This window comes from Struthio camelus, chromosome 1 (assembly GCF_040807025.1).
Source record: "Struthio camelus isolate bStrCam1 chromosome 1, bStrCam1.hap1, whole genome shotgun sequence".
Lineage (NCBI taxonomy): Eukaryota > Metazoa > Chordata > Aves > Struthioniformes > Struthionidae > Struthio > Struthio camelus.
In genome coordinates, this window is record NC_090942.1 from 69,003,790 (window position 1) to 69,030,641 (window position 26,852).

A 26,852-nucleotide genomic window follows, 5' to 3' on the forward strand; every position below is an offset into this window, starting at 1 on the left:
CCGGGATTTTAATTTGCCGGGATTTTAATTTGCCGGGATTTTAATTTGCCGGGATTTTAATTTGCCGGGATTTTAATTTGCCGGGATTTTAATTTGCCGGGATTTTAATTTGCCGGGATTTTAATTTGCCGGGATTTTAATTTGCCGGGATTTTAATTTGCCGGGATTTTAATTTGCCGGGATTTTAATTTGCCGGGATTTTAATTTGCCGGGATTTTAATTTGCCGGGATTTTAATTTGCCGGGATTTTAATTTGCCGGGATTTTAATTTGCCGGGATTTTAATTTGCCGGGATTTTAATTTGCCGGGATTTTAATTTGCCGGGATTTTAATTTGCCGGGATTTTAATTTGCCGGGATTTTAATTTGCCGGGATTTTAATTTGCCGGGATTTTAATTTGCCGGGATTTTAATTTGCCGGGATTTTAATTTGCCGGGATTTTAATTTGCCGGGATTTTAATTTGCCGGGATTTTAATTTGCCGGGATTTTAATTTGCCGGGATTTTAATTTGCCGGGGTTTTAATTTGCCGGGGTTTTAATTTGCCGGGGTTTTAATTTGCCGGGGTTTTAATTTGCCGGGGTTTTAATTTGCCGGGGTTTTAATTTGCCGGGGTTTTAATTTGCCGGGGTTTTAATTTGCCGGGGTTTTAATTTGCCGGGGTTTTAATTTGCCGGGGTTTTAATTTGCCGGGGTTTTAATTTGCCGGGGTTTTAATTTGCCGGGGTTTTAATTTGCCGGGGTTTTAATTTGCCGGGGTTTTAATTTGCCGGGGTTTTAATTTGCCGGGGTTTTAATTTGCCGGGGTTTTAATTTGCCGGGGTTTTAATTTGCCGGGGTTTTAATTTGCCGGGGTTTTAATTTGCCGGGGTTTTAATTTGCCGGGGTTTTAATTTGCCGGGGTTTTAATTTGCCGGGGTTTTAATTTGCCGGGGTTTTAATTTGCCGGGGTTTTAATTTGCCGGGGTTTTAATTTGCCGGGGTTTTAATTTGCCGGGGTTTTAATTTGCCGGGGTTTTAATTTGCCGGGGTTTTAATTTGCCGGGGTTTTAATTTGCCGGGGTTTTAATTTGCCGGGGTTTTAATTTGCCGGGGTTTTAATTTGCCGGGATTTTAATTTGCCGGGATTTTAATTTGCCGGGATTTTAATTTGCCGGGATTTTCAGACTCGCAGACAACAAAACCATGCAACTTCACAAGCAGGGAATGGAACTGCAGTTCGAGGAAGAATGGAGTAATTCATATTTGCACAAACTCTCTGTAACTTGTGATTTATGTGTGAAGCAGGTCAGCAATCATATTTGCAGAGTGCTGCCTGCACTAACTGGAAATGGGAAGGTTTGCAGTGTTCCCTCTGTAAGAGCAGATTTCATAATTTCTTGAATCCTTTTAACTCTAGGAGCATTATTCTGATCGTGATCTAAGGGCAAGCAGTTGGCTCTCTTCTGCCTGTAGCTTTTATTGACTTGAATACGTAACCAGATAGACTCTCTTGGCCCACTTCTACCTTGAATGCTTTTTTGATAGTGTCTATGGCCCCCTGTCCTTGATTCATGAGCTGACCTAAACTTCGCTTACCACCTATGGCCAAAAACCATTGGATATTCTTTTCCACTTTGTCCTCTCTCCACATCTCTGTTTTTAGGAGGTCGGTTTATACTTTGTCTTTATGCTGTGTGTGCCCGTGGCACGCAGCTGCATGCATATATGTTTCTTCTCCTACAGCATAGCACTAGCAGTAGCGTTTTGCTCTGGTCAGGATGTGTGAAAGGCATGATGAATTCCCTAAATACCCAGTTCCTCAGTGCCTGATGCTGCATTGCCTTCGCCAGGTGACAAGGAGATCTACCCTGTCAGGCTGCAGCCGTGAAGCTGTGCCATGTACCGAGGCTGCCTGGGATGCCCAGCACAGCATGGCAGCCTGTCCCCACAGTCTCACTGGCCAGTATTCAGTCACTGGGTCACAACCTCACTGCCTCTGACACCTGAGATCGCAGAGCAGATGAAGGCACTGCCAGTGCACTGCATATGAGTGGGTTATAACCTAAATGAAAGGAACTGAGGCAGGAGGTAGCAGTGCAGTTCATATTCAGGGCAGGAGACTTGGTGCATATGCAGGTGAGACTGCAAATAGCTCCCTGAGTTGTGCTCTTATGTCACATTCAGTTTCAAGCAACCTTTCTCTAGTCTCTTTGGGACTAGTTTGTTTTCAAGGCACCTAATGGCAATACTTGGGGTTATTGGGTACTTCCCTTGCATGCCTGTTCAGCTGGGAATCTTGCTGGGAAAGTCTTCAATCACATTGCAGTCCCTGGGATGAGAGCAAGTTGAAGAAATTGAGCCAGAATAGAAGAGGGGAAACAAGACCATCAAGGAGAGGGTTAAAACATTATGGCATGCAGAAGAATCTGTGGTCAGTGGAGGTAATGAAGAACAAAACCCTGCCTCATGCCTGCCAGTTTTACTTCTTACTCCGTCCCTACAACAAGAGAGGAGGAGGACCGTCTCAGATCAGAAGGAAATGCTTCCCATGCGAAGCAGCCTATGGATGTGCTGCTTCCTGAGGCTGTTGAGTGAACTCATTTAGCATGATTACAAAACGGCTGGATAACATATGGGCACTAATGGCATTTGCAGCTATGTAAGCAGCAGTTACAAGAGCAGAGTAATCAAATCTGGTCCTTCAGAGGGAAAGCTGATCACCTGAGAGGGCCTGGGATTTCCCCCTTGCACAATTGGGCCAGGTACCTTCATGGACTAATTGAAATATCAGGTGCTGTCTGGGGCCAGGGGCAGCACAGCAGCCTGATGGGTCTAATCTCCAAGCAGATAGAGCAGCTCCGCTCACGTTCCTGAGGCCTGATAGTTCCCTGGGTACTATCATCTCTGGCTGTGGGTTTCTGGTTCTTATGTATTTTTTTTCTTTCTTGAGCTGAGCTTTGGGTACGTGGCTCTACGGAGTAATAGCTGTTGGATGAAATCCCTCCGCATCATGATTTGCTGTTCCTGTAACTTAGCTGATTTTTAACCAAGAATTTCTCCCAAGTGGTAAAAAGCATAGCTCAGAAGAGATGGAGATAAACCCTTGGGCTCTGACCAGCCCTCAGGCAAGAAACAGCTTTATCTTCCTCTTGTACCCCTTAATTTCTAACCAGATAGCAGGCTACCAATGTTTTCCAGTGGCATTACACCAAATAAATACCTCTCTTTTTGTATTCCTGCTTAGCTGAGTTCTTAACAGTTGGGTGGCAGTCAGCAATTAGGTTATGAGCTGTAGCTTCTTTGCAGGAAAGAAAGGTTCAGTGGGCAGCTACTATCATTAGTAGTGAAAAGCTGGCTTTGCTCTTGCAATGGAGACTCGAGTAACCTCTGCAGCTGTACACCAGGTCGTCCCCTGGCCCACGTCTGGTTTCTGGTTGCAGCAGCTGGTCTGCAACCTAAGGAGTGGTCCGGGCAGTTTTCTTGAAGTCTCCGCTGACTCCATACCTCTCGCCTGGCACTACTGCTTTGTCCTCATGTGCACCTGAAATAGCTGTGCAGGCGACAGAGAGGGCTGTGCTGCAACTGGGAGCTCCAGAGCACTGAGGCTGGCTGTTTACCTGTGGGTAATTAGTGAGCTAGTTTCCCAGCTCAGGAAGGTCTCACTGCTGTGCCCAACACACACTTGTAATCTTTGACCTCAGACTTATCCTGGATGGTTCCTCTTCCTCTGCTTTTTTCCACAGTGGCTGTGCTGTTCTGCCCCTTCCTAGCATCTCTCATCACATCTCCTCGCTCATCAGGCCTCTCGCAGCACAAAACCATACAAATCCCCCTATCCGTCGTGCTGTGGCACAAGCCGCGCATCACCGGCAAGTCTGACGTTACACCGCACACGCTGTCATCTCAGGCCACGGAAAGGGCAGACGCCACTTTCCTCCGTCCACGTCTGCCCCCTGCTCCGTGGGTCAGTTGTGGTGCTCACATGGCTACTGGGCAGCTCGGTTTGGCGAGCTAGTCCAGCAGGAAACCATGTGTACCTCTTTCCTCCTGAACCTCCTCTCCAAACCAATCACCCATGGCCCGGGGGAGGCGGGGCCTGCTGCCGCAGAGGGTGAGCGCAGCAGCATGCATGCGGTGCTTGATGGTGAAAAAGCAGCTTTGGAGAGCAACAGCACGCTTCGGGGAGCGAGAGGGGATCGGTGCTAAGAGCAGAGAAACGACAAGGTGTCTGTATGTGTGTCCTGCAGGCTCAGGGTTGCAAATGCCGGCTTCACGTCTTCAGCTGCTTTTCTGGCCAGGAGCGATGGTCTTTCTATGCCTGTGTTTTTATACCTTTATGGTTTTTTGCCTTTTCCCATCCTAGCCGAAACCAGTTTGGTAGAGAGGCTGGAGCAAAACTGTAATAGTTCTGGTGTTCCCGCTTAAGGATACCTAAGCATTTGCTGAGGTATTTTAGTGCCTACCTACTGTTTTTTCCATGTAGGTTCTTGTTGACTTGAAATAGCCATCAAGAAAATGTTTTCAATGGCCTGGCTACAGCAGAGCACTCGTGAATAGCTCGGAGACGGTTCAAACCTGTCATAGACTGCCTCACTCTGATGCTCTTGAGCAGTGGACCTACTACAGGGCTCTGCTCTCTGGCTTCCATGTGGTAGGGTACCTCTAAGCTGAAGCCTTGATCTTGTGGTCTGCTGCAGAGAAAACCCTCACTACCCCCCCAGCTAGCAGTTGGCCTTGCACATCTGGCTGCAGGATGCTGGAGGAGCTCGGTCCCTTCTCCTGCTTTCCATAGCTCCCTCCCTCCTCCTACCATGCAGCATGTGAGGAAAGCCCATTTCTTCTCCAGGGGTGCCCTATGGAAATCCCCAGGGAAAAGCCAGTCTTTCAGAGAGGAACTGGAACACCAAGAATGTCTCCCAAGGGCAGTGTTCACCCTGTTATTTTCTGAAATTCTTTTCCTACCACGTCAAGGAGTTAACCTGCCAAAGAAGTACAACTTCACAAGCACAGAAGTTGCTACCTCCAGATTAACTTCTAGCTGCTTTGTCTCTTCCTTGCTTGGCTGATAAAAGCGTTAGGTAAATATTTGTACAATACAGACAATTACACCCCTTTCTTCTCTTTTCCAAGGGTCAGCAAAATGTCAGCAATTGGTATTTGCATCCAGCCAGGCTTCTGTATTTGCTTTGTGGCAGGCTCCATGCCAGTTGTGCTTAGGAACTTAAAAACAGACAAGCCCAGGAATCACCACGGTGGACCAGACCAGCAGTCTGTGTTGGCCAACACCCTTTTGCAGTAGAGGCTAATTCCTGGAATTTCATTACCAGCTTGTTCCAAAGGCCAGTGAAGTTCTGAGTTTAAGAACAAAAACAAATAATCTCTCCCCTCTGCACAACAATTACTTTTCTTGGAGTCCTTTTCCCTAAGTGAATCTCAGGGAAGGAACTGACAGTTGAAGTAACATCATCTGCATGGATACAGTCCCATAAGTTATTTTTTTTTTTATTCCTGTTTTACTTGCTTCCTCTCTAATGTAGCCAGTCCCCCTCTTCTTGCTGTCTCCTCTGCAGAAAAGTTTGCTCCCTTCTCCCACTGGTAAGATGAGCCCTCAAAGTCGTGAGCACTGAATTTCACATTGACCAAAAAGACTATTCCAGCCCCATTGCGAAGCAGGCTGTATGTCCAGCTGCAGGATGTGCAGAAACGGTAGTCCATGCCTCATCATCCTGAATGAGGTGGAAACTCGCTGATTACATGTTATTTTCTATGAAGGTACAGGAATTTCTTCTTCTTTCCCATGACGGTCAGTTAATCCCTGAAGCATGAGACTCGCTTAGGCTGCATTAATCAGTAGATTACTCACCTAGAGTGAGTAAAAAAATCTTCTGCACAAGTTCAATATTGGTGTTGATATTTTTATTCATAGACTAAGCCCATAGCTTCAGATCAGAGTGTGGGGGTGGGATGACCTAGATCAGAATTTTATGGCTAAACAGCGTCTAACAGGGTCTAAATCAAAACCATGCATCTAAACAACCACTAGCCTCAGGGGAGCAAGACACCCTAGTTGCCTCTGACTCTTGTGTGCGACTCTTCATTTTCATGTTTTGTACATTTCTTGCGCTTTTTCTTTTTACTGTCCCCTTCTTGCCCACATCCAAGGGGGCAGGACGAACATCTTCACTTTCCGCTCGCCTCTGTCAGGCACTCGTCACAGTCCGCAGCACCTAGATTAGGGAGCGAGCGGAGACAGTGTCACAACCCTGCCTGTAGGCTCAGCACAGCTGGAGAGGGGAATCTCTCAAGGGGCCATTTGTGGCTTCTCATTCTAAGGTTGTTTTGGGTTTGCCTTGGCCTTGGCATAACTCAGAGATGCTTTGCAGGTGATCTGAATCATGTAGCTTGAAAAGGCAGTTGGTAGAGCATGCTCCTAGTTTAGCCATAATGCCTTTCCTGGGCTGCAGGGTGGGGATGGGGCAGGGTAAAGATGGGTATGCCGTCTCTGAAAGAGTGGAAGTTTCCTCAGCAGTGGCCTCTGCTGCTTGTTCAGAGCCTGTCCCTGTTACTTTTTGCCAAAAGAGCGGTGCAGAGGGCTCTGAGCTGCTGTCTCAGGATTCAGACGTGCCAATGCCTGTGTGAAGAGGGAAGCTGGTGGGATGTTTCCCTTTATATACTGAGGCAACAAACTCCTGCGGGCAAAACAAACAGAGTTTTGGGGATGAAAAACTTTCCCACAGGCTTGCCATCATGCCTGGCACCTAAATTTGCACTTTTAAAGAAAACGTGCAAAGAGCTCAACTTCACTCCCTGGTACACAGATATTTAGCAGGCCCACCACCAGCCTGGGAGAAGCGAGCGCTGGAGGAGGTTTTGGTACCTGCGCTCTTCACAGTTAAGCCATCATGTGATGTGGGCACAGCACTAAGCTGCTGTCTGGTTGGGTAGTTGCTGACTCACTGCCAACTTGTTTAGCCGACCTGAAAACAACATTATTTACTAGGCTCTGTCTCGCTAGTGATGTATATACAGTGTTACTGAGCGCTGCAAGGTTATATTGTGTCTGCTTGTCTTCCTCCCTCATAAACCCAAGCTGACCAGGGGAGCTGCAGCAGGAAACTCAGAATGGCTCCTGGGCAGAGCAGACTGGGTAGGGAGAGAGTGGAAAATGAAGTGGCATTTGAACCTGGAAGCTGCATTCATTTAAATACTGATGTCCTTAACTTCCTCACTGCTGACAGTTTAGCCATTATAGCTCAGTGTCCCATCAGGTGCTGTCTTTGCAGTCATTCAGTATTTCCTTCACGAGAGGAATACTGAAAGCTTCTATTTTGCAAATAGGTGCACATTCAGAATAATATTCTTTTGATGGTTAGACAAATTAGGAATCCGGCTATTGTCTTATGCTGTTTTCCTCCATATTATTAGTTTAAAAGTTGGTCGTCTTTGGTCTGACCAGTAGCATCTCTGAAATATGTTTTATAACTATGATGGATCTTTAATATAACAAATTAATAAGAGCAAGGGAAGATTTCTTGAGGAGGGTAAAGGCAGTTTCTTTTTCTCTGTCTGTGTCAGTCTACCCACTGCAAATAAAGTAAACAGCTCCTGGTCTGTGCTGGGCAATGCCTGAGCATTAGAGGTCTCTTAGCTTCTCCCAGGACCAGATTATTCTGGTAACTGCTGCAGCTTCTTTTTTTAGCATGTACTCTGACATCTCTTTCTGTTTCCTCTGTGCAGGATATGAGAGCTGGAGAGAATTGGCTAAGGCTCTGGCAGACAGGAATGTCCCAGTTGGGGACCCAAGCCTCCAGTTTTACTATCCTCAGAAGCTGGGACACCAGGTGAGGAGACTTGGGATGTCTTCTGAACGTTTGAAAGGGAAAACCTCCCTTTCTGATGTCGGGCTCCAAGAGACAGCTCTCTCTTCTCACAAAAAGAGAGCATGCCACAGCACAAATTCCGAGCTGAGTCACAGCGTTATGAATGTACAATGCCCCCACTGTAGTCGATGAAGTTGTGTTAGGCGTAATCAGCCATAGCGGTGGTCTGAAGCTGGCTGGGTGTGTGGCACAGGAAGGTAGCACTAAGCAAGACAGAGGCTGAAATAAAAGGTCGGGAGAAAGTTTGTAGCCTTCTAGTGAAGTACGTCTCAGTGCCGTTACCTGAAGGAAGCGTTAGAAGAACTGTTGCTTGGACCTTTTAAAACAAGGATGGGCAAAAAATCACAGAATGATCTAATTTTTGGCTCTGTGCTGGCAAACTGTTATAAAGTGCTGGTGTCCTTTCCTCTTGGCGTATCATCAGCGAAATTTGCTGACACAAAGGCAGGAAGCGTTTCCACCCCACTATGTCTGCGATGGCCAGCCGCTCCTCTGAAAAGGATCTGGGAACTTGCTGTTTTCTCACTTGTTCTTTGAGCCCTCTTATGTAGTGTCATTGCCCAGTCAGTTAATCAGGTTACTTTGACTTTCCTTTACTTGTGTTTCAGAACCAAGAGCAGCAAAGAGGTGGGAAGAATAAATCAAATTATGCAGCTGTGGACAACCCTGTACCGTGGATACCAGAGGTTGGTACCTTTCTAGAGCATTTCATATGAGGAGGTTGTAGTTAGAGACCTACGTGGAGGTGAGAGTAGAAGGGAGTGACCTCTGCCTGGAAATTCATTTGCTTCCCTAGAAGTCCATTCCTTATCACCCCCTCCTGGTTCAATGACACTTACAGACCCAAGTAATCACTTGGGAAGGAAGGAATGTCCAGATTCCTGATAATTTGGTTTCTCCTCTAGCCATCAAGGCACCAAGCATCCACTCACAGTTTGCAGAGAGCAGCCAGGCCACTAACCCCTGAAGGTAAAGTTTATTCAGGGCTGGGAATGTGTAGGACCAAGAGCTCAACAAGCAAATACATGACTGTGGGATGTAAGTGTCATCCTATGCTACTGCTCTGGCATTTGCTTGTTATCCAACCCCTGTACATTTTACGCAGAAGTTTCTTCACCTCAGTGACGCTTCTGATGAGCAGCGACCTTCTCTGGTGACCCTTGAAAATTGGGGCAAATATTCTTTTTGTTTCCTTCATGCCTCATTCATTCTTTCCTCCACTGTCCCCTTATCTCACTATTCCTCTTCAGATAAGGGAGCAAAGCAGCTTGCTGATAATGAGAGGAACACCAGCCAGGGGGCATTAGGCTAATGGGGTCAGCTCACTAAATTCCTCAAGGTGATTAGGGGCTGGCACAAATGAGAACGATGTCTTCGGCTCCTCTAGTGAGGGAGCAGGCTGTAGTCCCGGCGCTCAGGATATGAGATGGTCACTGGCTGGCATATGGAAAGCATCTCCCTCCAGCCATTGCATTGAGCAGGTCTGGTCCCCTTTGTGCAAGCTAAAGGTTTTCTGGAAGCAGCCAGCACCGGTAACTGTCCAGTGCACAAAACTATACTGAGTGGACCATTAATCTGTTCTGCTGCATCAACTGTCAGGACTGCTGGTCCCAGCTGGAGCCTGGTGGCCTCCTCCAGCTGCAGGGCCTCGCAGGCAGCGTGCAGGCAGGGCTGCCTCTCAGATGAGCAGCTGCTGGCCAGGAGCCAGCAGGATGTCACGGTCAAGACTGTTGCTGTGTGCAGGGATGACATGGTGTGTTTGCTGCTCTTCTCTCCCACGGCACTGGGTATTTTGGGCTCCCTGTGGCGTCACCCTGGCTTGTCTAAGGCTTTTCCCATTGTCTCTGAACCACCCTGCTGATTTCTAAAAAGCATATTAATCTGGAAATCTGCCAGCGCTTGTCTGTCAAGAGCCTTTACCTGAGTTAGAAATAGAACTGGTGGGATATACTCTGTGGCTTGGGAGAAGCTGTGTATGTAGCACAGGGCCGATCTGCCAAGCCCTCCGCTCTGGTGGTAGGGTGGATTCATGCCGCTGTGTGCTGCAGAGCCAGGCAGGCCACAGAGTAAGCGTGCAAACGTACTGTGGTGGTATGGCGCTGCCAAGAAGGAGGCAGAGATGCACACTGCGCTGAGCAAAGAGGAGGAAGCAGAACTGGGGGTGGGATGTGCAGCTGGCCCTGAGCATGGGCCCATGCCTGGACAGGTGATGTGTGCCTCGTGCCTTGTCCTGCACTGCTCCCTGTAGGGGAGGAGAGCTCTGCCAGGTAGCAGGACTTTTCCATCAGATCACAGTTCCTGTGAAGCTCCTTCACTGGTTTTCTCCTTGTCTCTATAAGGCAAAATAGAGTGCCCTTGGTGAGGCGCTGTGTCTGTATGCAGAGGGTCAGCAGAGTGACCCTGAGCGTGAACAGAGGCCAATTGTTCACCTGGTAGTGGGTGTATGAGGGCCACGGAGGAGGTGGAGAGGGATCCAGGGGCACAGCTTTGTGTGGCGCTCCTTGCTGTCCTCTTAACCACCTGATGAAGTTTCTTCTGGCCTGGGGATTAAGTTTTTTCTGTAACTCTGCCCAAATAAATTGCCCAGGATCTATGGTTCCATTGTGTCCTTCCTGCAGCATCTCTAAGAATTTAATTGCAGCCTGATTCCTGTCATCACGGGAGGCAGTTTGTCTCCCACAGGCCATGAAAATGGGCTTTGTTTGAACAACGAGGTATATTCCTGACAAACATGAATAATTAACAGAGTTGCAGGGTGAGCCTGCAGCTAGCGTGACCAAAGGAGGAGAGGTTTCAATTTTCCTCTTTCAGTTTCAGGAGGTGAAATTGGTGGTATAAATCTTCCACCTCTGAAGATGCTGTGGGGAAGTGCGCATGTGGGAAATCCCTAAAAATCCCAAACCCTGCATTTGGGGGAAAGCAGGATTCAGCCTCATTCCTGGGTCCTTCAAGGTGTGAATGTGCCTGATTCCTACCCTCACCAGCCCTTCCAGGCAGCAGGGCAAAGCCTTCCATCTCACACAGTCACCCTCTGAGTCCTCAGACTGGAGAGATGTCAGGCGTTTTGTTTCATTAATTCAGGAAGGTGCTTGGCTATCACCAGGGGAAGCCATTACTGTGGGACAGTGACTCTCATTGTGTTGCGCCCTAGAGGGATAGGGGGAATTTTCAGAAATGCTCCAGGTCGGCCTGATCATTCTCTTTTACCTCTGCAAAAGCCTCTGTTCAACTCAAAGGAGAGAAAGGTTAGGGCAGCACTAGGCACATTTAACAACTCCACCCTTCATATGCTCAGTCTCAGGACTGTCCTCACGCTGGAAGGAAGATTGAAGGAAGTCCTCCTGGTCTCTACTCTCCTGAGATAAGACTGGGATGTGGCCAGCCCTAACTCCAGGAGTGCATCCCCTTGCAAGCAGCGCCTGAATAGGTGCTGTGCTAAACCAGACTGTTGACCCTGGACATCATCCTCACCCCAAACAAATCCCAAACCTTCCCTAAAAGGGAACGTCCTTTCCTTACCAGGCTGAAAGATAAAGCTATTTCTGCTCCTTGTTTCCCTGTCCAGGTCCCTTCCTCACCCGCTCGCCCCCATCAGGTGTCCTGGCTCTAAGGGACAGGAGATCTTTGTTGCTAACTTGTCTTGATGGATTCCCACAAGTGCCCAGCACAGGAGACGCTGGAGCAAAGTCCAGCTGCTCACTGCTGAATGCCACCCAGTCGGGGAGCTGACGGAGGCAAGAGGAGGGGCCGTGACTGCTGTGCGGAGACAGAAGAGTCTTATAAACTCGGCTTAAGGAGTTTCCAGTTCGCAGCACAATGTTGCCATTCTTCCCTGGCTCAGACCCCTCTGTGACGAGTTTATCTTCCTCAGCGCTGCCCATTCTTCGGGTTGTGCGCAGCTGATTTGCCTCTGAGATGCCAAGGCCATCCGAAATTAAATTAGGAAAGACCTCTCTACTCCATCCTGCTCTGGTTACAATCCAGCAGGTCATGTCACCCTCCCACTGCGCTGCTTGCCATGGCACGAGCCTCAGGTGCTGCTTCGTCTTTCTTCCTTGGGGCTCTTTGAGCCAGAGGAACCGTTTGGTTTGTGGTGTCACCCTAAAAGGGTGATGTTGTCATGCTAGAGTTTGGGCTAGGAAAAGAAGTTTGTGCTTTCTGTCTGCTAGCCTCACTTTCCTGTACATTTCTGTTTTCTTGGGAGGGGCTGCTAACCTAAAATTCCTTGCTTTGAAGCACGTGGAAATACCAAAGTCTCTTAAAACAAACTCGGGGATCCAAACCGGTGTTAATTCAGCGCATTCAACGGGAGGAGCCAGCAGCTGGGATAAGAACCCAACTCTGCTCCCAAAACCGCGGGGCTGCTGGGTCAGCACTGAGGCAACGGCCCCTCTTTCTGTCACTTGTGCGAGTGCTCCTGAGCATACTCACGCAGCGCCGGCTTTCCTGACAGCGCTCTTGGGGCTGTTTTGAATCCAAGCCAGGCTCTTGTAGTGCTACTGCTTCAGTAGGGCAGAGATAAGAAATACGGTGATGGGGTTGGTAAGGAGAGTAACCTGAGGGGCAGAAGGAGCCCTCTAAGTGGGAAGGCAGAGACTGCAATAATAGCAGCTCCCATTTAAGGCCTAGGCTCTTGATTGCTAGTCCCGGCTCTGGTCAAATAAGTCTATCGCAAATTTCCGAAGCAGATGTTGTTAAGGGGAAAAGGAGAACTTAGCTAGATACTTACCAGGTCCTGGTTTTCAGCACCTTTGAAAACCAGGGTCAGGTAGTTCCAAGCTGGGAAGTGAAACTCAGTAGCCATTTTTTAGACAGTCCATTCATTGACCATTCTCCGGAGCTCTGTGCCTGAACTGGGAATGATGGTGCCACATATGTATTGCTGCAATCAGCAGCAAAAGCCCCAAGCAGGAGACTTTTACTGTATGTTCCAGAGGGGACACAAATAGCAAGCAGAGGAATTTCTCAGCTCCCAGCAATGGGGAGCTGTGAGTTGAGCTGGAGGGACAGAGGTGATAGAGTTTCAGAACAGCTGCTGCCCTGGTGACTCTTGGGCCCTAAAATTAAAGCCTGGCTCAGTTTTCACTCCCAGAGCAGCACTTTGGGCTGCCAGCACGTGTCTTTTGATAACATTCTTCTCTCCCTCTTCAGAAGAAGCAGAAAGTAACCTGGGCTGCCCTAGCTCAGGAGAAAATCTGTTGCTTTAGAAAAGACCCCAAAACCACATGCAAGAAATGTTTCTTTTTTACCAGCTCATTATTTCTCACTGCTGTGAGCACAGGAAAGAGAAGCTATCACACTAGCTCCTGACAGAGCCTCCTCTCAGGTGGCTTTGTAAAGACTCTGGAGACAGAGATGTAGGGCCAGAACTCTCAGCAACTGTCTCTTACACATCGGCAGAGCACCTAGCACAACGGTGCCTGCTTTACCGTTGCCCTCTGCCTCATACTGCCAAAACTCTGCAGTATAGTATTGTATTAGAACAGGACTCTGTTGCTTCCTCTGCAAACATGTGAGTGAGGCTAGCCACCCTTTTGGGACTTCCCCCCACAAAATTTTGTTCTGGTGTAACAGCTCCTTTGTAGTCTTGAGCCTTGGGTCTTTGTTTGCCATGATGTGACTGTAGTGCCAGCCTCTCCACAGTGTGGGAGTGTTGTGCTACATTTGACATAGATGAGAGCCTGCTGTCTGCCACCTGCGAACAACTCTCTGAGAAGAAAAATAGCGTCGCTTGTGGGTAGCAGAGACTGACTGCCCGAAGACTCGGTTTCTGGCAGTGACTAGCTGTGGCAGCTTAACTTGTTCACCTCAGTTCACGTTCCATGAGAAATAGCAATTGTCGTTATTTTATTTGGCTTAGAAAAGTAGTTTAAGACCCTTCAGTGTGAAGCTGGATTTGGCCAAGGTGAATGGGTTTGCCTAGTAATTACATTCCAGTTCCACGTTTGTCACCCTTACAGTGATTTATTTGCATCCTATTTCCCTGCAGAGTCCCAAGCTTCTCTTGGCTAGATCCATTGCCCTGATCTCTCTGTGTAGTTCCTCTCTAATTGTGTGCAGCATCAGTTTGGGGAATTACATCCATTTCATTTTGCTTCCTTTCCTCTTCCCCAGTGGGGAGAATCTGGTCTAAGGGCTGTCAGCAGAGGAAGAAAGAGGAGGATAGTGGGGCACAACATGGACATCCAGACAAGCAGTCGAGCTCCTGCCAGCCGTGCAGACTCCAATGAGAGAGGGCTAAGGAGAGAGCCCTCAAGAACAGCAGTGGTTGTGATTGTGTTTTGCCTGGCACACAGAGATGATTTTCACGTGCATGACTAAAGCCCACAGCTCACAAGGAACATGACTACATAAGCTGGTGCCAGGCCAAGTGTGCTCTGTGTCCTTTCCTCAAGCCACAGTGTATTACAGAACAAAACCCCAACCTGTTATCCAGGGAAAAATAACTCGGTGAAATGGTTCCTCTGCCAGAGTGGATTCAGGGGTTAGAGTGCTGTTGCAAACCTGCTAGAGAAACTCCCCAGCAAAAACTGAGAATTTGCTGCCATCTGTAGACATTTGGGTGCTGTTCCAACTATTTCCCAAGCCTTGCTCACACAGCTTCAGCCAGGCTCAGTAGCTCCTTATATAGGCAAGACAGCCATGGCAAACCTCCCCAGTCTGAAGGCAACCTATTCCTTTCTTCAGCATTTCCCCATCTAAGGTATCCTCTAAAGTCTCCAGCTTATTTATTCTCCAGTTTTGGAAGCTGGTTCTGTGAGGATGGTTTCAGTGTCCAGCCCCACTGGTTGTGTGCAGAGAGCTTGGGTTTTCCTCAGAGGCAGACCAGCTCTTGCTTTCTGAATGGCATATGACAAAAAGAAAAGGAAGTCTATTCCGTGAGCAGTGTATTTCTGTAAGCACTCAGCAGTCGACAGAGTTGCCCAGCGAAGCCGTATTCCAGGACTCCGCATCTCTGCTAGGCACAGAAAGCCTCTCCCTGTGGGGCTGGCTGGGTAATAAGACAGCCAGCCACCTTTACTCACTCTCTGTACAGTCTCCTCCACCGTCTTTGGGAGAGGACCCCCCCCCACACACTCCCTGCAGCATTTCTGTGTCTCTATGGACATGCTGAGGTGACACCGTACACTGAACTGCCTGTGCTGCTGCTCCCCACCTTGAGCGTTTTCCTTTTCCCGCTCTCCTCCCTCAGTTTCACCTTGCGAACAGACTTTGAAAAGGTGATCTACCATCTCCTCTCCATAGGGTGTCCCTTTCTCTCTTCCTCTGGTCAGTAAAATAGCCCCGAAGTGGTGGGGGAGCCAAAAATGCCTTCTTGGATGACATCAAACCCTACACTCTCCATGCTGGATTTCAGGGGGCTGCTGCCATGCCACAGGGTGTCCCAGACCATGGCCTCAGAGCACAGTTTTTTGATTAAGCATCTCCTTGGTGGAGCAAAATGAAGTGATTTACTCACCAGCAATGTCTTCTAAAAATCCCAGCTATTTAAATGAGCTCTCCCCGGTACTGTCACAGTTCCCTGGCGCTCTTCAGACTGCCACCCAACCCCAAACCCAAACCCTCAGTGGATTAGATACAAGGTCCTATGTCTCTTGCAGACCCAGACCCTCATGGCAGTGGGATCTTCCTTCTCTCTGACCAGCTATCCAGTGCTGGGCACTGCTGCAGAGTTGGCAGGACAGGGGAGGGATGCAGCAATTCATGGCGCTCTGCTTTTGCACTCCCAGTTCCAGGGCCAGGCCAATCTGCATATATTTGAGGACTGGTGCGGCAGCTCCACTGAGCAGCTCAGGAAAAACCTCCACTTCCCCCTCTACCCCCACGTGAGTAAGACCCAGACACCCTTTCCCCACAGTTCCCCTTCCTTCCTGCACCATTTCCTGGCTGGATCACCCCTGCTCCCTTTGCATCCTGTCCCCATCCCTCTCCATCACCACACCTCCTCCTTCCTCTTGGTCCTGGGGAAACAGTGCCCTCAGGAACCTTTTACAAGGGTTCAGAAGAGCCATCTCTTCTGTGGGGAGAAGGCTCGTTTTACTCCTGCTGGCCTGCCAGGCCTCAGACACGGGGTGAAGGAGTCCCTTAATTAGGTGCTCTCCCTCTGAGTGGTTAGCAAACACCATGTCCCATTTCCAGCATCCCTCTGGGATTCTCCATGCAGCTTTCCCCTCCCTTGTCAGTACAGCACTTGCTCTAGTTCTTCTCTCATCTCCCCTGCTCTTTCCCATTGCCCTATCACAGAATCACAGAATCGTTTAGGTTGGAAGGGACCTCTGGAGATCATCTACTCCAACCTCCCTGCTCAAGCAGGGTCCTCTAGAGCATATTGCCCAGGATCACATCCAGACGGGTTTTGATTATCTCCAGGGAAGGAGACTCCACTACCTCTCTGGGCAACCTGTCCCACCATCCCTCCACCCTGCTCCTAGAGCAAGCTTCATACTTCGCTCTGCCCACACGTTCCAGTTTTTTGGTCCTTCCCTCCCTGCCCCTTTCTCTCCCCTCTGGTTCCTATCACATCTAATTATTTTTTTCTTCTGCTTCAGGCGCGAACTACGCTGAAGAAACTGGCCGTGTCCCCAAAATGGACCAACTACGGCCTCCGAATATTTGGCTACCTACATCCTTTCACTGATGGTGAGGGCTCTGAGGCTGCTGTGCTGTCTCTCACATGTCTTCCCATCTGCTTTTCCCTCCCTTCTTGATACTGAAGAATGATGCTCTCACCCAGGCAAGCCAAGCATGAGGTCTCTCACGTAGGCAGCCCTGCTAGCTATGGATAACTGGCTGTTGTGTTGGCATGGATGAACCACATCTGCCTCCATTGTAGGCTGAAAAGGAAAAGCACAGAATAAAATAGATTTGAAGCATTAGATAAAAAACAATGCTGTCCTGAATGCCCAGCCCCATGACACGTACATGGACAAGAGTAGACCCTAAGCATTTTCTCTCTTTCTTATATGCACGAGACTGCACATGACATCATTTATTTTCCTTCAGCTCCCCAGGTGCATGAATACCATCTGACAGCATATTACATCTGTATCACCCATCTACACGCTTCTGCCCAGAACAGCCCACTAACACTCACCCATGTGCTCCTGGTCCCCTGGCCCTTGACTGCCATCCCTGTAACACCGGCCAGAACAGCAAGACCCAAACACCTCTGTCTCCCTTCATGGCTCCACATATATATTCCTTGATACACAGCTTTTCACACAAAATATTTGCTCAGGAAGAAAAAAGAGGAGCCAGGGAGACTCTGCATGGACTTTTTAGCTCTCCAGGTTAAATTTCAGGTGAAGCCAATGCAGAAGGGACAGTTAACCAGTTGCACCTGTAATGTTTGGTTTTAAATCACAGTAGTTAGGGAGATCAGAGGAGGGGGGCTAATATCCAAGAGACAAGTATGGCTGCACCAGGAGAAAGTAGCGTATTAGAGAGTCTGAATCCATTCTGTGCATAGACATCTACCCCACAGTCCTACTTACTCCCTCAATCTCTTAACAGGGGAGTTTCAATTTGCCATTGCTGCGGATGACAATGCTGAGTTCTGGCTGAGTCCAGATGAAAAGATCTCTGGTCTCCAGCTGCTGGCCAGTGTAGGCAAGGTACAGTGCATGCTGCATGGCTTCTTTCACCAAGGCTTTAATGTTTCTCTGGGGACGGAAACCCTCTTATCTTACGTACTTCTTCAGCTGGCTGGAATTACCAAGTCTCCTTACCAGCCCACCTATAGGCAACACCACCACAGATGCAGGACTGATACAACGTGACGTACGACATGACCTTAAGCCAGTCACGTACTGGCATTGCTGTTGGGAATCCCAGGTTCGTGATTAAGGGACGTAAATCTATCCTCAGCTTATGGATCTCACAGACAGTCTACCAAGAGGAATGGCTCGGGTTTCCCTCCTCTTTGCCCCTGCCCTAGTTGCACAGTAACCAGGGAAGAAATGAATCTTAACTAAAGCATTTGCTGTCTCTCCGCAGACAGGGAAGGAGTGGACAGCACCAGGGGAATTTGGGAAGTTTCGCAGCCAGCAGTCAAAGATGGTGAGGTGAGTGAGCAGGCCCTCTCACTCCCAGCCACCTCTGTGCAGCACTAAGAAGTCAGAAGGCGAATGAAAGAGAACCCAGACTTGTTTTGAAGACTTGGAAGTTAGAAATATGAAAAAAAGAGATTATTTTGGGGTATTGCCAAAGTGAAAGAGACACCTGTGCCAGCTGCCTTCCTGAATTTGCAGCCGAATGCAGCATTAAATGTTTCTTCCCTTGAGGAAGCAGCCATTAGCAAATCCAAACTCCTCTCTAGGAACTGTATCCAGAGCTTTCTGTCTCAGAACTGGACAGGTTTCTCAGAGGCCAAAAACCCAGCAGGCAAGACTAAAATGGAATTACTCAGAATTAGCTGAGAAGGGTCTGAAGCATTCCAGGTGCTCAGGAGAAGCTATCCATCCAGTCATCAGCATCTGGATTTTCTTGGCAGTCCTAACTCTACCCACCCTGGGAATTAGGTTGTGTTTAATGGGTGTGGTTGCTCTACACCCATTGTCTGCTGACAAGCTAAGAAACGTTTCTTAATGCTCTTTGTGACAGACACGTTTTTTCTTCGTAGGTTGTCAGCTTCAGGCAGGTACTATTTCGAGGTGCTACACAAGCAGGATGACAAAGGAACGGACCACGTGGAAGTAGCAGTAAGTCTATGCCAATAGCCATGCTGTCTGTACGTACTCTCAGAGCTTGGGAATGAAGTTTGTAATGATTTCTCACACTTCCCAGGTGCCAGCTCCTCTTTGCACGAGATGTATCTAGTCCTTTCCTGAGCCCTTACCTACTTCTACATGGGATAATCCTGGCTATGTCTGGACCATTTTCTGTGTTTGCAGTTCTGCTCTCTCTTTGGCCTCTCTTACTGTGCTCTGTCCTTTCCTGCTTTGTACACGTCCTGGGGGATCTCAGCTCTTTCCCAATCTCTTGCTGCTATGTAGGCTCCATCACAGTTAGGAGAAAGAGGAAGCTGTGGGCCCATCTGTTTAAAAAACAACTTGTGCTGCTCCTTTTGCTCAGGCTCAATTAAATAAAAAGTAAATCACACTTCATTGTAATTTATTTCTCTGTTTCAGTGGAGACTGAATGACCCAGAAGCGAAGTTCAAAGTCATTGACTCCCAATACCTCTCCCTTTTTGCTAGTAAGTATCTTCACCATAGGTTTCCCTGAGCACCTTCCCATTTTCACAAGTGTTTCCTGTTAACTTGTGAAAATGCCTGAACTTCCTGCCTGTCCAGCCAGGCAAATACCATGTGTACAGACTGTTAAATAAAATAGCTGGAGACAGGTCAGGAGAGAGACCTCTGGACAGGAGTGAGACTCATTATTAAACATGGGAGAATTTGAAGTAGGATAGGAACATTGTTTTAGAGAAATTTAGTGAGGCTATTTAGAGTCAGAGATGGACTATGAAGAGAGTATGCAAGGATGAGAGAAGTTGTTCCAGGTGCGAGTGTAACACAGGATGGAGGTCGTCTGCCTGTTGTGCAGCGCATGGAGCCCATAACGTGTGAACCGCAGGAGTGTGCTGGCAGCTGGACACAACAAGGGAGAAGGGGCTGCTGGAGCACTCCTGGGATCCACAGGAGATTTTGTACCAGATGCTGGACAGAATGGGATACATCCAGTGATACCAGAGGATGCTTGCTGCCTCAAGTCCCTTCAAGTTGCTGCTGAGTCAGCCTTCCTGGATTTTGCAAGCACAACAGCCCAGTCCCTCCTGTTTTGTAAACCCTTCTTATCACATCAAACGACACATTCATCAGGCTCCATAATCCTACCTTCCCTTACTTAGTATTGGCAGTCTCACTTTCTTCTGCCAACAGTCCTCCTTTCCATATCTCCTGCAGTCACCTTCCAACTTACCTGGGCTCTTTTCTATACCAACACTTTTCCTCATGGAAGATTCTCTGATGTAATCCAGATAGCTGTCAGTTTAGCCTCTTCTCTTGGAGATCAACCTGCTGCTGTATATTCTGAATCCTGCCACTTGACCAGGACTAGGCCTTGAGTTAGGTCTTCTGACTCCTTTGTTTTTCCTTCTGCTCTTTTCTTAAGTTCCTGTAGAAAGGTGACTCACAGCCCAGAAGATCCCTGCAGGATCCAGGCTCCGGGCTCATCTTTATGAGCACCTTCTACCAGCTGCTATTCTGCCCATACAGTATTTCCATCTTGCATATCAGGCTTTGCCTGTATTACATGTGATCCCATTCCTTCTGGGATTCTCATGTTCTTCAGTATCCGGAAGTTGCTAACAGTAACCCCAGTGTCCTTGGCAGCATGTTGTCTTTTGCTCCTTGGATGTTTATTCCGTACCCTTCATCTCAGAGCAGGATCCATGGAGACATGAAATCCTTTGGCAGCAGCACTTAAGAAAAATGTAGAACCAATACCCAGTCTCTAGTTTAAGCTTCCTTTTGCTCCTGGTTTACTGTTGTTCTCCAGTCCCCTGTTGGAGCACTGGTTTCCTGGACAAACTTAATGTTAATAATTCAGATGTGTCCAGTAATTGCTGCCAGCACAGGGTTTCTTCAGCACACCACTACTGGTGTGCCCCCTCACAAAGCAGCAGGTCATTTCCCTCTGTCACTCATCACTGTGTTTGTTTCCAGTGACAGCCATGCTCCCGCCTTGCAGCTTCTGTACTTTCAGTTTTCTGAAGCGAAGACTCTTCTTCCCACAGTGTCTTTGCAATGAAGCCTCCTGATCAGCACTGTTTAAACGCGGCTATGCCAGAGACAGTGTTAGGTCCAGGGATGCAATACCATTTAGAAAGGGCTGACATTAGGGAAGGGCGCTGTTAAGGGCAAGGGATGAATTAGCCCTTCCTCCCCCTTCCGTTCTCTCTCTGGTTTCTAGACGAGACGCTTTTAAAGATGGATGAAGTGGGGCACATCCCGCAGACGTTGGCCAGTCACACAAGCCGACCTGCTGACAATGCAGCCAGCAAAGCACACCCAGCGGACATGTTGAAGCCTGACCCCCGGGACACTCTTTATAAAGGTAAGACTGCAAAGAAAAAAAAGAGATAGCTGCAGCCTGTCACAGCACGTGCAGTAGAACAGCTGAGAAAAATTGTCCTCCTAAGCCGTGGTTATCAAAGTCCAAGCTTTTCTTCTTCCCTGTGCAGAAGAGAGGAGCGTCGTACCATGTCAGTCAGTGTAGGAGAAGAAGCACAGGCTAAACCTATCTCCTCTTCCTTGGGAGTCCAACTCACATGGCGTCCCCAGGCGTAATGTTGTAGTATAAGTGCCAAAGAGCAGTGTAGACAGATGAACTGTACAAGATGCTTCGCTTTCTGTATCTGGTAGTATTTCAAATGGATAAATAGAAACCAGGCACAGAGGCAGCTAAGCTGTTACATCAGTTGCAGCAATATTCCTCCAGTAACACTTGACCATGTTCTTATTTTCAGTGCCTCTGCTCAGTAAGTCACGCCTGCGCCGAACCTTGCCAGACTGCCCTTACAAGCCCAGCTACCTGGTAAACGGATTTCCTCTGCAGCGCTACCAGGGACTCCAGTTTGTAAGTCTGATTCCTCAGCAGGTATTTGCCCACGTGAACTCAGTGAGGAAGGAGAGAGGTCAAATTCATCATGGGCCTCTCCATCAAACTGAAGTTCTTGAGCAGATTTGACCATCTGCTGTTTAGGTCTTCAGCAGCCCCATATATGCCAGAGAGCAACAGCAAGGGAAAGGAGGCAGGTGCTACTCACTGCTCGGGATATAAGAGCCCCTTGGACCTCAAACCAAAGAGCTGAGCTTGCTTTCACACGGCGCCTCATAATGGCTGAGAATTTTATTCTCTGTGGGGTAAACTGTAGTCTGCATGGACTAAGGTCCCTGACAGGCTTAAAACTGGTCTGGAGGGAAAGCTCACGCTTGTGGGGCATGCAGCATAGCAGAGATTAATTTTCTTCATGGTGGACCAGACTCTATCTGATGTCTACCAGAGCCACTGGGTTGGGGGCAGATCACCAACATGGTTTGCCCTTTGCCAGTCCAGGTTGCCCCAGGGTGGCCTTGCACATGTAATTCCAGTCACCAGCACGTTTCTCAGCATCCAGGGCGAATGCAGTTTGTCAGCTCCTTCATGCCTCTGTCATGGGGTCCCTCAGCTCAGTCGATGAGGAGCTGGCCATCCTCCTTCGCTTCTTATTCTGAACGAGTCTGTGCCCATCACTCCCCATAGCACACACTCACTCCCTGCTCTTCCCTCACCGCCTTCACAAAACTGCTGCTGTAGAGTACTCGGGGCCCCGCTCCCCTCCCTGCTAGCCCCGCCCTGCTGCTGGCAGGGGTCTTCCCCAGACCCACTGCTCCCTAGTTTCCTCTGCCTTGCCTGAAGGTCTCCCCACAGGTTTCCAGGCTCCTCAGTTCCCCTGCATCTCTTCAGTAGGACTTACCCAGCCCTCTCCCGGGTCCTCCTCACTCTGTTAAAGGGCTTAGACGTACAAATACAGAAATAGACAGACAGATGCTGAGAGAGGGATAAAAAGATACATTCGCACATGCATCCCAGCAGATTCCCTTCTCTTTTCCCTTTGCAAAGCCCCTTCTCACAGCTTGCTGCTGGGTACCTTTGAGAACCAAATAGCTAGTGAACAGCCCTGCTCTCTCTCAGAAGGGCTGGTCACCTTGTGACATGTCTGGGGGTATCTTGCATGTATGGGGGTTTTGTTTTATTTTCCTTCCTTCTTTCCAGGTTCATTTATCCTTTGTTTACCCGAATGATTACAGCCGCCTGAGCCACATGGAAAAAGACAACAAATGCTTCTATCAGGAAAACCCTTATTACTTGGAAAGGTAAAGCTATCTTTTCAGCCATGATTGATTAAATGGCAGCCATGGCAGGATGCTGTGAGTGGAAGAGCAGGGAGGGAACAGACAGCTTTGCAATTGGGATTCGGGTGGAATTTCATATTCACTTTTTTAGGACCCTTAATTTTTAAAGATCCCAAAAGTCCTGCAAGACGTTAAAGCATTTATAGTTTCTTTTGATAACCAGCGCTCGCTTTAAATGAAAATACATTTAGATCGCAAAGGAAAACGGCTGCTGCTGCCTTTCTTGCTCTGTTAACCTGAAAGCTGGGTCAGAGCAGCACTATATCTCTCCCCGACTACATCAGGGAATGTATTTGCCAGCAAACTTTGCCTGCCAGCAGCTTCAGGCTCCTTGATGGCTGTTGCTGTGAGAGCCAAACCATACTCAGAGCTGGTCTTCTCCTCTGGGGGAAGAAATTCACTGCCTTGCTCTTCCCTGGAGGGGCTGGCTCCCAGAGATCACTCTCCGAAGGAACTGCCACACGCGTGTTCCTTCCCCCTTCCACAGGCAAACACCTTGTGTTAGGACTCCCCTCCATTCAGGAGGACTTTTTTGCAGAGTAAGGAGAGTCACTCTCCCAGTGATTGACAGTGGCCTCCCTACGCTTAGGATCTTCTTCCTTCTCGCGTATCTATTTTGAGGGCTGGAAAGACAAAACGTATTGTAGGTTTGGGAAGGGGCTCCTGGGACTGGGATTCCTAGTGGAAGATGGAGAAGGCGGCTGCTGTGGGCTAGAAGGTGCCACCCCAAATGTATTGCTTTGGCAATTCATTTGTATTGCAGCAGCATTTGGGAGCTGGGGGCCAATTTTTCTCGGTATCTGCACACATGGAGGAAAATAGTCCCGGGAATCCCCCCAAAGCCTGAAGTACAGGCGTATGATGGGACAGCACACAGTGGTAGCATGAGAGAAGAGAGAGGGAGATCACTGCAGTTATCCACATAAGCCACTTTTACAGCCTGATGACTTGGGTTTGTGAGCATTACATTATAGGTGACTCCTAAGCAATTTAAGGGAGGCTAAAGGAGTGTTTCAGTGTACTTATATTGGTATTTCCTCCTGTGCATGTGGGGTGGCACTCAAGAAAATGTCTGAGAGACTGGGATGATAAGGAAGGAAAGCTGACATCTTTGACAAAGCAAAGTAAATCCTGTTGTCCCAAGATCTGAAAGAGGGTGATGATGGTAGACTATGACTTGTTGGGAAAGGAGGATCAGGAGATGCTGGATGGATGTAACTGGAGTAATGGAGCATCACCTCTGAAGCAGTGGTTAGAATTTATCTGGAGAAAGCAAAGTAACTTTTATCAAATTTGTGTTTTGTTATTCACTCTGCAGATTTGGATTCTACAAGTACATGAAAATTGACCGACCGGAGAAGAGCCTGGACTCTGGAGAGAAGACAGAGCAGCCAGGTGGAGACATTAATGTCAAAGTCTAGAGCATATTTTTGTCTGTCACTCTTTCTGTGTGATCTTCTGGCACCAGCTGAAAGAAGTTGTTGACTTTCCATGCTAAGCAAATCACATCCCTTCCTAGCTGTGTCTGGGAGGAGAAAGAAAGGCCACTTTGCCTGCCAGGTTTCCTAAAACTACGTGATGTTTTTGCTCATTTTTATGATGTGATTTGCATACCTGCTAAAAATGTTCTATACAGCCTCAAACTTCCGCTTTGTAATAAGAGGGGAGATTCTTGCTGATGAACAGTATTGCTGAGGCCTCCAGCTGGGACAGTTTACTTTAGCTTTTTTCAGCCTCTTTTGTACTCTCTCTTCCCAGACTTGGTCCCACTCTCCCTCCTGCCTGTGTCTCGCTTGATTTTTGCTGTCACTTTCTCTTTTCCTAAGGGCAGGATGGGAGGCCACCTAATAATGGGCTCTGGTGGCCATAGTGGCAATTACATATCAGGCCCACAGTGTAGTTAAGGTGCAATTCCAGCAAAAACATGCACGCTGTGGCAGCCTGTGTTTGCATGTTTGGCCAGACTAAAGGTTCAGCCAGACACCTCCACAGCTTTGGCAGTGCTGCCTCATAAGTGCTGAGAAGGTTAGCACCAGCAATAGCACAGTTTGCATGTCCAAGAGCATCTCTGTCTGAGTGAGAGAGAGGATCTGCTGCTCACACTGTGACAATGAGTGAGATGAGACAAGAAAGAGCTGTCTGCAGTAGGGTGGATGTCTGAGGGGAAGGGTCAGCAGCTGCGCGGAGCGGCCAGCTTGGTGGACCAGGACAGGGAGGGTAGCAGGGAGGCTATGAGAGGTGTAATTGTGATTACTCCTGTAGGCTTTCAGGAGGGGAACCTGGATGACCTGCAGTACGCAGACCAGGATGTGGAGAGTACCAGCTCCCCAGGGCACCCTGGTGCACGGAGGGCAGAGCTGGCAGGAAATGCTCCCAGCATGATGGCAGGCTACGATAATGTTTACGAGGACTATTCCCTCCGGGAGCATCGTCGGCTCCTCTCAGTTACAGGCAGCAACATAGGAGAGGCACTACAGAACAAAGGGGCGAAGAGATCTGGCATCAAAGCAGCCCCGTTGGCCTCCGCCAACCAAAGCCTCAGCCGGACTGGCCTAGAGAGGAACCCATTAATGAAAAGAAAACGTTTAAAAGCTGGAGTCAAGGACAACTCCAGGAGCCCTCCACAGCATGCCAGAGCTGTCCAGGGGGGAGCACCAGTCAAAAAGACAAAGGGGAGCCCTCCTTCTACGACCTGGTCTCAAAAGGAGCAACCTCTCGGAGGCTCCAAGGACTCAGCGAGCAGGATCGCCAAAGGGATGAGGCCTCAAGTAGATCTCAGTGCAGCCCACAGCAAGCTGCAGCCAACAGGCACTGTGCAAGCCAGGAGACAAGGCCCAATCTCTGGTAAAGCAAGCAAAAAAGGTGTGAGTGCTGCCAGCCTCAGCAAGCAGCCTATTCTGCAGGCGCAGTGGCTAAACCAAGTGGAGTCCTACATTGCTGAGCAAAAGGCAGCCAATGGTGGGGACGTGGGTGAGGGAGAGGCGCAGGTAGTGTCTCTTACAAAGAGCAAATCTGGGCCTGTGGAGACAGCAGCAGAAGAGGAGGAGGAAGAGGTGGATGGGGAACCAGAGGAAGATGAGGATGGGTTTGATTATGTACCAGTGTTTGACCAGGCAGTGAACTGGGAGCAGACCTTCAGCATGAGCAACTTGGACTTCCATATGCTGCGGACAGACTGGATTGACCTGAAATGCAACACATCTGGAAACTTGCTGCTAAAAGAGCGGGAGGCCATGGAAGTCACTCGTGTCTTCCTAAAGAAGCTCAACCAGAGGAGTAAAGGGTAAGGCACATTGTAAAGACTAAGGGGCGGTATCCTGGAGCTGGTATGCACCCTGCACGGGGAACACCTGTAGTGTGAGAAGCCAGTATGCATCACAGGATAAGCTAGATGTAGAAAATAAAACTTCAGGAAAGGAATGTGTGTAAAAAGCTGGGCTTTAAACACCACTTTGGGCTGAAAAATGTGAACTGCTGGACACCAGGTCATGGCTGGAGGCTGGATATCACCCTCCAACAGCTGCCAGCAGTAAACATGAAAGACTGGAGGTTTCAATCCAGCTGGCATCACTGGCCTTTTGCTGGCTTCCTCCTTGCACAATGCAGTTATTGGTAGGCCATGGGAATGTTTTACCAGATGAAGATTAAGAAACCCTGCTGGTACAGAACAGGACTGGAGTTCCTTATGCTTGTGTGGTTTGATGCCTGTCACATCCCAGTTTGTGAATCTAGCACTACTTAGGATGTAGGACCACAAGGGACCTATCGGATAATGTGGTTCAGTCCCCTCACCTCAGAAACGACCAAGAATTCCAAACCCTTGTCTGAACATATGCATCTTCATCTTAAAACTAGTTAGATTTCTCGACCTTACTACTCATTTGCGAAGATGTTTCAGATCCTTACTACTCTGGTGTTCCACCTGATCATGAAATGATCAGCTTACATTGTCCTAATATGGTTCTTTTTCTTCCCAAGACTTATCCTCCTGATTGCCTTTCTGGCAAGTAGACATCTCTCCTCCTAGTTTCCATAAGCCAAACAATTCAACCGTCCTTGCCTCTTCTCACGAGTCAGCCCCTATTTCTGTGA

At 48.5% G+C, this 26,852-nt stretch overlaps 1 protein-coding gene across 3 annotated transcripts in view; it reads left to right on the forward strand.

Annotated features, from left to right (window-relative positions):
• The window catches only part of B4GALNT3 (beta-1,4-N-acetyl-galactosaminyltransferase 3), a 66,775-nt gene that overhangs the window by 34,187 nt on the left and 5,736 nt on the right, over nt 1-26,852 (forward strand). For 2 of the 3 annotated variants that reach the window (XR_011141649.1, XM_068946994.1), the window contains exons 2-14: nt 7,719-7,822; nt 8,470-8,547; nt 15,592-15,687; nt 16,411-16,501; nt 17,375-17,475; nt 17,858-17,925; nt 18,483-18,561; nt 18,991-19,057; nt 20,776-20,919; nt 21,332-21,441; nt 22,621-22,721; nt 24,079-24,155; nt 25,023-26,043. Coding sequence is in view for 2 of the 3 variants with exons in the window: in XM_068946994.1 (XP_068803095.1) it covers nt 7,719-7,822; nt 8,470-8,547; nt 15,592-15,687; nt 16,411-16,501; nt 17,375-17,475; nt 17,858-17,925; nt 18,483-18,561; nt 18,991-19,057; nt 20,776-20,919; nt 21,332-21,441; nt 22,621-22,721; nt 24,079-24,155; nt 25,023-26,043 (2,137 nt within the window). In the remaining variant the exon portion in view is untranslated. Of the gene's footprint in view, nt 1-7,718; nt 7,823-8,469; nt 8,548-15,591; nt 15,688-16,410; nt 16,502-17,374; nt 17,476-17,857; nt 17,926-18,482; nt 18,562-18,990; nt 19,058-20,775; nt 20,920-21,331; nt 21,442-22,620; nt 22,722-24,078; nt 24,156-25,022; nt 26,044-26,852 lie in introns of those variants that run through there. The other variant, XM_068946996.1, reaches the window with a different exon arrangement.